Source organism: Apium graveolens, chromosome 1 (assembly GCF_009905375.1).
Source record: "Apium graveolens cultivar Ventura chromosome 1, ASM990537v1, whole genome shotgun sequence".
Taxonomy (NCBI): Eukaryota; Viridiplantae; Streptophyta; class Magnoliopsida; order Apiales; family Apiaceae; genus Apium; species Apium graveolens.
In genome coordinates, this window is record NC_133647.1 from 114,471,777 (window position 1) to 114,481,383 (window position 9,607).

Genomic DNA, 9,607 nt, shown 5'->3' on the forward strand with positions numbered 1-9,607 from the left:
ATTACTACTGAATCATTTCAATTTTGGATATTAACTATATTTTTCAATCTATGAGCAAATCTTTAGTTTTTTGACAGTTTTGCAGATCAAGGTTTGATATGCCATGTACAATCAAGGGACGCTGTTACAAAGTACTTCTGAGATGGATGGACTGTGACAGCTCGCACCTGTTGATGATTGCGTAAATGATTAAGGAAAAACAAATAAGTTCAAAGAGAGACTAATTTGATAGTATCAAATTATTACATTTTTAAATGATAATACAAACACAATACTTGTAATAGACTAAAAATAACTACTATAATGCCTATCTAGATAATCAACTCTGTAACATTTATAGTGCATGACAGTGCAAAACAGTTTAATGACACCAATAAATGAAGTTTGACTTACCTCTGCAGTGTGATGGTCTACTATATCTTTGCACTTATAGCTCCCTTTCTCAGACCTTTTCTACACACGAACAGTCTGCAAAAGAATCACCAGCTTATGCTCTAATCCAATATTAAAATACCAAGTCCAACTGTGCACATGGACAAAATGAGAACCAGTTCATCACTAAGACCAGTCCAGGCACATTATAAGGAAATTCTAATTACGTCGTATTACAAGCCCAAGTTAAAAATTACTACAAAGTTCATATAATTAAGAAGGGAAGAACAGGAAAGAAAAAAGAATTAACTACCTATTAGTATTTATTAGAACCAGAAAACTATGGCCATGTTATCAAAATTTATATAAGTAGAACTACAAGTTCACACATAAGTAAAATATATAGCAATCGAGTTTCTAGTACATCAGTGTCTTCATCTGGCAATAGTATCCGATTAACAAACTTTGGTATGGTATAATCTTCACATTAAGTAAAAGTGAGTCTAGAAAGGAATATCAGCTTCTGTTCTCCAGGCAATATTTTTTCAGGACTTGCAGGTTGGAAATGTTGAACTTAACGTTTTAAAGTAGAATTACTTAAAAAAAATCAACACTTCTGCACACACTTTGTGTCCACTAAATGAATAAATTGAAGATGAATTTGTCAGAGTTCTTCTGTTCTTCTGTTCTTAATTATAGGGTAGAAAATTACCTTCATTGGCATGAAGGTATTTCAAATCATTATTGATGATCAATCCATACCCCTTCGTCATGGTCATTGCGTGCATAACTTATATCCGTACTATCTTCTATAGATGTGGTTTGTAGGCCAATTGAGAAAGGGGGGTTCTCGTCAAATTGATTATACTCTTCCTCATCTTCGACATTATCAACTCCAATAATACGTCGCTTACCTTGAAGAACAATTGACCACCTCACATCAGCCGGGTCTCAAATATAAAAAACTTGTCTGACCTGTGTTGCAAGTATAAATGGATCGTCCTCATGACCAAACCGATTGAAGTCAACCAAAGTGAAACCTGACTCATCTACTCGAACACCATGACGGATATCAAACCATTTACATTTAAATAGTGCAACTTTGAAATCTTTGTAATCAATCTCCTAGATTTCCTCAATCACCCCATAATAAGACTTTTTTACATCTCGTGATGCAATGGAATTGCCTCTTTCAAATTCTGTTGAAAAAGCTTCTATAGATATTCCACTATTTTGCACGGTGCTCTTATTATCTTGATGTTGTGTGTAGAAACTGTACCCATTTACATCATATCCTTGGAAAGAACTCAGTGGCATGTTTGGGCCATAAGCTAACCACTTCAGAGTATTGGAAACTGTTGAAGGACTTTTTGAATATTGAGACATCACTCGATCTTTAAACCATTTCACAAAAGATCGATTATGTTCATTTGTAACCCACTTGCCACCCTTAGAGGGATTCTTTCGTCGAATCTCCAATATGTGCTCTTGTAAGTAAGGATTAACTTCTGTCATGTGTTGTAGAACAAAGAGATGGGCTCTATCAAGCATTTCAGCACCGGGAGTGATCATTTTATGTCCTACTGTACCCTGACCGTCAAGTCTACCTTCATGACGAGATCTCGGAATTCCAACTGGATCGGTAGATGCTAGATAGTCCGTGCAAAATTCAATAGTCTCTTCAACCGAATACCCTTCAACTATGCTTGCTTCAGGATGACGCCGATTTCTCACATATGCTTTTAAAATGCACAGAAACCTCTCGAAAGGATACATTTGACGTACATACAAAGGACCACAAATTTTTATCTCTCTCACAAGATGAGTCACTAAATGCACCATAATGTCGAAGAATGAATGTAGGAAATACATTTCAAATTCACAAAGTGTGACTATAATATCAGCTTGGAATTTATCCAAAGTCAAGGGATCGATGACCTTGCTACATATAGCATTAAAGAAGAAGCACAATTTCGTGATGACCACTCTCACGTGCCTCGGCAATATGCCTCGAATTGCAACCGGTAGAAGATGTTGCATTAGCATGTGACAATCATATGACTTCAAACCTAGAAGCTTCAAGTCTTTCATTGAGACGAGGTTTTTTGGATTTGAGGAATATCCAGATGGAACTTTGACACTTGATAAACACTCACAAAAGCTTATTTTCTCTTTCCTGGACAAAGTGTAACAAGCGGGAGGTAGATACGCACGTTTACCAGATTGTTGTGGTACTAGCTCAGCTCGTACACCCAGCTCTTGCAAGTCTAGCCTGGCTTTCATCCCATCCTTCGTCTTACCAGGTATATTCAATAGTGTCCCAATAATGCTTTCACAAACATTTTTTTCAATATGCATAAAGTCAAGGCAATGTCTCACTTGCAAGTGTTCCCAATATGGTAGATCCCAAAATATAGATCTTTTCTTCCAAATACTATTCGGAGTTGGCTTTTTATACAGCTTCCCAAGAACAACATCAATGTCTTTAACTCGTTCAAAGACCTCCTTCCCGGTTAAAGGAAAACGAGCCACTCGAGTCTCGATAGTCCCATCAAAATCGTTTTTCCTCTTACGATAAGGGTGAGTAAGTGGAAGAAACGTGCGATGACCCATATATACTTTTTTTTGCAGTTCTTCAAACGAAGATCAATCGTAGCATCTTCACAAATCGGACATGCTTTAGCTCCTTTAATCGTGTAACCTGAGAGGTTACCATAGCCGGGAAAGTCACTTATAGTGCAGAAGATTATGGCACGCAAATTGAAATATATCTGACTGTATGCATCATACATCTTATCACCGTGATCCCACAATAACTTTAAATCCTCAATAAGTGGCTGAAGATAAACATCTATATTATTTCCAGCTTCTTTAGGACCAGGGATTAACAATGTCAACATGATGTACTTACGCTTCATGCATAGCCAAGGAGGCAAGTTATATATCGTTAGAAGAACCTGCCAAGTGCTATGTGTAGAGCTTAGAGTGCGATACGGATTCATGCCGTCTGCACAAAGCCCTAGTCGTAGATTTCTAACTTCTCCTCCAAATTCTAGGAATTTACCATCAATGGTTCTCCATTGCGGAGAGTCAGCCGGGTGTCGGAGCATTCCATCTGATTTTCTCCCTTCCACGTGCCACCTTACAAGCTTTGCATCATTGGAATTTGCAAAGAGACGTCTCAATCGTTCCACTATGGGTAAGTAGCGCAACACCTTGACAGGAGGCCTCTTGTCATTAATAGAAGAATTATTTCCATCCCGCTTATATCGGGAGGCTCCACACTTTGGACATGTGTGTAAATGTTCATGCTCCTTGCGAAAGAGCACACAATCATTTGGACAAGCATGTATCTTCTTTACATTCATACCCATTGGACATAATATCTTCTTCGCCTCGTATGTGGAAGTGGGAAGCTCATTTTTTGCAGGAAGCATTTCTGCTAAAAGTTTCAGCATTTCAGTGAAACTCTTGTCACTCCAACCATTTTTAACTTTGAGTTTACACAACTTCAAGGTTGTTGATACACTACAAGGAAAACAAGCTTCAACAACGGTTTATGTCCGTTGTCTGATACCCTATTTTTCCGTTGACTATTGAGCCGCCGTCTGTTAGTTGGATCAGACAACGGCTAAAAAACATTGTCTGAGATTATACAGACAATGATTATGGATTAAGCCCGTTGTATTACATCCAGAAAAGACAACGTTTTTTGCTTGTTTTCGTCGTAACAAGCGACATTACTCAAGGGTTCTCACAAACTCAGAAAACCGTTGTGTAAGGTATAACATTAAAACCAATCCTACAACACTTATTGTTATATAAACGTTGTTGTGTATTCAGATAGACAACAAAAATGAAATTGAGCTCGTAGAACTCTTGTAATAAATTTCTACACACAACAGTTTTGGATTTTAATGTATGGCATGATCAGATACATACAACTGTTTATTTGTCCAAATGTATTGCATGAATACCTTTGATACAATATCTTAATATTATATAGACAATGGTTTACTAGTGTTGTGAGAGTTAATTTTGCACCGAAGTTTTGTGTTCGAAAGCATTGTTTTAGTATTAAAGACATGATATTTTAATGAAGCTTGGTTCTTAAAAGCGTTGTCTTACACAAAATATAACAAGTAATCAAATGAAATTAACTTTGCAAATCTAAAAAAAAGTTCTAAAGTTAATCCGTGATCGGAAATCACAACAACATAGTTATACAAAAGCTAAAAGCATATTGATATCACTGCTTTCATGAGTGTAAGATTTCTACTACAAATTAAAGAAAATATAGAGTCTACAAGGATTTGATGTTGGCTACTCAGAGCTCACTTGGCCTTTTCAGCTTCTCTTCACGTCTTCCGCAAGAGCTATGTTGTCCTTGCAATATCATCACAGCATGTGATAGGCAATTTCCCAATCTGGAGAAAACAAACAATCTTCAAAATAAATCGACAACCACTCTTAAGTTAATATTCTTTTCCTTCCTACATTATAAGAAAAACAAAGAACTGGATCTCTTAATATAAAGTGAAATCAAACCAAGACATAATAGAAAATAAACAAATGCCCATAGTGTCACCTGGCTCACTTCCATGAAGAGACTGTCAATGTCCTGCTTTCTAAAGATACCACCTTTCCTCGCAGTTGATCTTGGTGAAGATTGGGAGGTCCTTCTTGTAACATCTTCATCTTTTCCTCTTTTGTCAACCTCCTTTTTCAAATCATCTATCCCGACAATCTGTAGAGAAAGTCGAAGTACACATAAAATTCACTTAAAATAAGATTGACAAACTACATGCTAGATTCTCAAAATTTCCAAATAAAAGGAGGCCACAAACATATACAAAAGGCAATTTGTAAACCAGGGCACATAGATTTGTAAAGTAATCCATAATTATGCTTCTTTTTTCGTAAATAGTTCAGCTGCTTTGTAGCTAGCTGATTACCTAAAAATAGTTTCAAAAACCCTTAAACACGGCTCTACAAACTGTTTTCTGGAAACTAGCAATGGTTGCTATAATTTCTCGTAACTGTTAGCATAGAAGTCATTAGTTCAGTCACTAACCAAACAGCAGTCTAGTCAGTGATTGAATGCAGTTTGAGTCCAATGTCTAGTTCTTGATATCTTGGTTAATCTATGCATGTATATAAAACAAAATGATTCACGCTTACTTACCTTCATAATGTAATCCACAACTAGACCTGTTCTCTGGTCTCCCAATGCAATTGACTAGAAGAAATAATACAGTGGTGTCACCGTGTCAGAGAAACCGTATATACTTAAACAAGAAACTACAGAAATAATACAGTGGTGTCACCATTCACTGATTCTCCGTTTCATAACCGCCTGAAAATTTAACCAAAAATCAAAGGGTGACCACAAATATTTTGGTAATGTGGAAATTTAATTAAAAGGTAAATGAATAACTTACAATCTCTTCAACAATCTCTTTAACTTTAGGATCCTTATAGTTTCCATCTTTATCCTGTCACGCACGAACCCAGGTAGCTGACCGATCTATCTCCATTTGAGGATTGCTTTGCGACTCCATGAATAACCATGTTCGAGATATCAAAATTAAGAAACATCAACCCGTTTGAATATGACTCTTGTAAAAAATCAAAGAGTGTATATTACTAACCATTTCTTGTTCAAGGTTAGCATAACCCTTGCAAGAGATGCAGTGAGGGTATTCATTCAGCTCCCTTCTTTTTTCTGCGTAGTGTGGATCTTTTTTTTCACATAACAGATAGTTAAAAAATTAGCAACAAAGCCTAATGTAACTTGTAAGAACTTTAAAAACAAATAAAGTCAAAAACTCACAATAAACTCAATATCAAATAAATCTCAGACAAAGTCCAAAACTCACACAAATATCACATAAATCATACACAAAGTCCAAAATCTCACACAAAGTCCAAAACTCAAAAAAATCACAGTGACATACTATCAAACCCTTGGTATGCATAAATCACTATACATATATATCTTACACAATAATGGCATAAACTAAAATACAAAGTCCAAAACTCACACAAAAATCACAATCACATATTATCAAACACTTGGTAGGCATAAATCACTATGCATATATATCTTACCCAATAATTACATAAACTAAAATATAGGGAAACACACTAATAAACACACTAATGCATGTATAACATAAAAAGATAAATCAAGCAAGAGACGAGGAGGGAGGGAGAGAGAAGGGGTGAGAGAGACAGAGAGGGAGGAAGAGGAGAGATCGAGAGAGAGAAAGAGAAAGAGGGGGAGTGTGTGAGAGAAAGAGGAGGGAGAGAGACTGTGTGTGTGTGTGAGAGAGAGAGAGAGAGAGAGAGAGAGAGAGAGAGAGACTGTGTGTGCGAGAGAGAGAGAGACCTGTCTCCGCCCGAAGATGAGAGCTCCGATTGAAAAGAGAGGGAAATGAAAATTGTGATTGAGAAATGAAAGAGGGAAAGTAAACCTAAGCAAACTTAACCAGTACTAAATTAATATTCTATTATAATATTTTTAATAATCTATTATAATATTTAAATAAAACATATATTTAGTAATTTATATATTCGAGTATAATAATTTGAATTATACATATATGTATATTTTTCATAATGATAAAAAAATGTAAAAAATTGTTATACTAACTTTTATATTGAACCAAAATGTATTAATAAAAATAATTAATTTGTTCAATTTAATTTAATAATATTTATTATTAAAAATTAAATTTCGTTCATATCGTTGTTATCGACTAAATTAAATTAAATTAAATTCAAATTGATTTAATTAAACCTTCTATGTGTAAAGAAATATTGTTCTTATCAATTAAAGGGGAAGGGGAGAGGTAATGGGGGGAATGAAAATTAGAAGGGAGGGGGAAATGAAAATTAAAGGGGGGAAAACCAAAAATTGTGTGAAAAATGAAAATTTAACCAAGAAAGATTTTAAGAAATTAATTATTTAATCAAGAAAGATTCTTATTTTTCGGAGTTGCAATTCTATTCGATTTTCATTATAAAATCATACAAGATAAATTTAAAATTTTTTGAATAATTTTTTATATGATTACAATCGATATATCTCAATACAGTTGGATCTTCGAAAATATCATTTAAAAAAATTACCATGTTGATAGGAAAATATCTCAATAATTTTTTCTTATGACTAAAATCGATATATCTTAACATCCGTACGGTTGGATCGTCGAAAAATCATTTTAAAAAATTAATCCTGTAAATCGGGAACGAGTCTCGTTGTCGGCAGGGGAACTTTTACTAGATTTTTCTAATCCTGACATGCAAAATGAATTTCAAATTTTTTAATAATTTTTTCTTATGACTAAAATCGATATATCTTAATATCCGTACGGTTGGATCGTCGAAAAATCATTTTAAAAAATTAATCCTGTAAATTGGGAACGAGTCTCGTTGTCGGGAGGGGTACTTTTACCAGATTTTTCTAATCCTGACATGCAAAATGAATTTCAAATTTTTTAATAATTTTTTCTTATGACTAAAATCGATATATCTTAACATCCGTACGGTTGGATCGTCGAAAAATCATTTTAAAAAATTAATCCTGTAAATCAGGAACGAGTCTCGTTGTCGGGAAGGGTACTTTTACTAGATTTTTCTAATCCTGACATGCAAAATGAATTTCAAATTTTTTAATAATTTTTTCTTATGACTAAAATCGATATATCTTAACATCCGTACGGTTGGATCGTCGAAAAATCATTTTAAAAAATTAATCCTGTAAATCGGGAACGAGTTTCCTTGTCGGAAGGGGTACTTTTACCAGATTTTTCTAATCCTGGCATGCAAAATGAATTTCAAATTTTTTAATAATTTGTTCTTATGACTAAAATCGATATATCTTAACATCCGTACGGTTGGATCGCCGAAAAATCATTTTAAAAAATTAATCCTGTAAATCGGGAACGAGTCTCGTTGTCGGGAGGGGTACTTTTACCAGATTTTTCTAATCCTGGCATGCAAAATGAATTTCAAATTTTTTAATAATTTTTTCTTATGACTAAAATCGATATATCCTAACATCCGTACGGTTGGATCATCGAAAAATCATTTTAAAAAATTAATCCTGTAAATCGGGAACGAGTCTCGTTGTCGGGAGGGGTACTTTTACCAGATTTTTCTAATCCTGGCATGCAAAATGAATTTCAAATTTTTTAATAATTTTTTCTTATGACTAAAATCGATATATCCTAACATCCGTACGGTTGGATCGTCGAAAAATCATTTTAAAAAATTAATCCTGTAAATCGGGAACGAGTCTCGTTGTCGGGAGGGGTACTTTTACCAGATTTTTCTAATCCTGGCATGCAAAATGAATTTCAAATTTTTTAATAATTTGTTCTTATGACTAAAATCGATATATCTTAACATCCGTACGGTTGGATCGTCGAAAAAATATTTTAAAAAATTAATCATGTAAATCGGGAACGAGTCTCGTTGTTGGGAGGGGTATTTTTTTTAATATTTAGGAACTACCACTTTAATTACATTTTCGGTATAATTTCAAGCAAGATATATTTGAAAATTTTAAAATATTTTTTAAGTGAATAAAAACAATATATATTAACATCAACAGTGTAAGGAATATATATTAATAAAGTCAAAAAAATATATGGCATTAAAAATTATTGTCTGAAATTTAAAATGTGTTGTCTTAACAAAAGTCATACAACAGTTTTTAATATAAAACAATTGTCGGATGTAATATCAACCAAATAAATAGTGCCAAATTCATACAACGGTTTATAACCAAAAAAGGTTATTTTAAAACAATGTCAATAACGGTTTTCAAGAAAAAAACCGTTGTTGAATCACACAATGGTATTTTTAAAAAAGCCTGTTGTGCATAGTTTTATACGACAACGTCTGAGAAAGAAAACCATTGTAAAAATGTGCCCATTTTTTAGCTTATTTATTCATAAATATTTATTATTTAACGTTATTAACGATCTGATACACGTTATCGGTATTATGTTATTAGTAGGTTGTAATTATTAGGTATATTTGAAATCTTAATACACACAAATTAATTTAGTGTAAGTTATTGGTTACTCGTATAAATTAATTAACGGTGGCATATAAATTTTCCGAAAAAAATTTAAAACTAGTAAAAATATAGACAACGTTTTTTTCTAAAATCATGTTGTGGTAAGTTACTTTACATAAGTGTTTTTTAGGAAATGTCGTTGTT

The 9,607-nt window shown here is 33.7% G+C and overlaps 1 protein-coding gene across 1 annotated transcript; it reads right to left on the bottom strand.

Annotated features, from left to right (window-relative positions):
• Positions 1-1,497: 1,497 nt before the first annotated feature.
• LOC141702891 (uncharacterized) lies at positions 1,498-3,830 on the bottom strand. The gene is made up of 2 exons (XM_074506508.1): positions 3,074-3,830; positions 1,498-2,990 (listed from the first exon to the last, which is right to left on the bottom strand). The coding sequence occupies exons 1-2, from the start codon at positions 3,828-3,830 to the stop codon at positions 1,498-1,500; spliced, it is 2,250 nt and encodes a 749-aa protein (XP_074362609.1).
• Positions 3,831-9,607: the final 5,777 nt, after the last annotated feature.

What these genes read in the sequence shown, in the direction of transcription:
- LOC141702891 (XM_074506508.1), bottom strand. Translation starts at nt 3,830, where the DNA reads ATGCTGAAACTTTTAGCAGAAATGCTTCCTGCAAAAAATGAGCTTCCC. An exon ending in CGGCTATGGTAACCTCTCAG is followed by an intron (nt 2,991 to 3,073) that starts GTTACACGATTA and finishes TGCAAAAAAAAG; the next exon opens with TATATATGGGTCATCGCACG.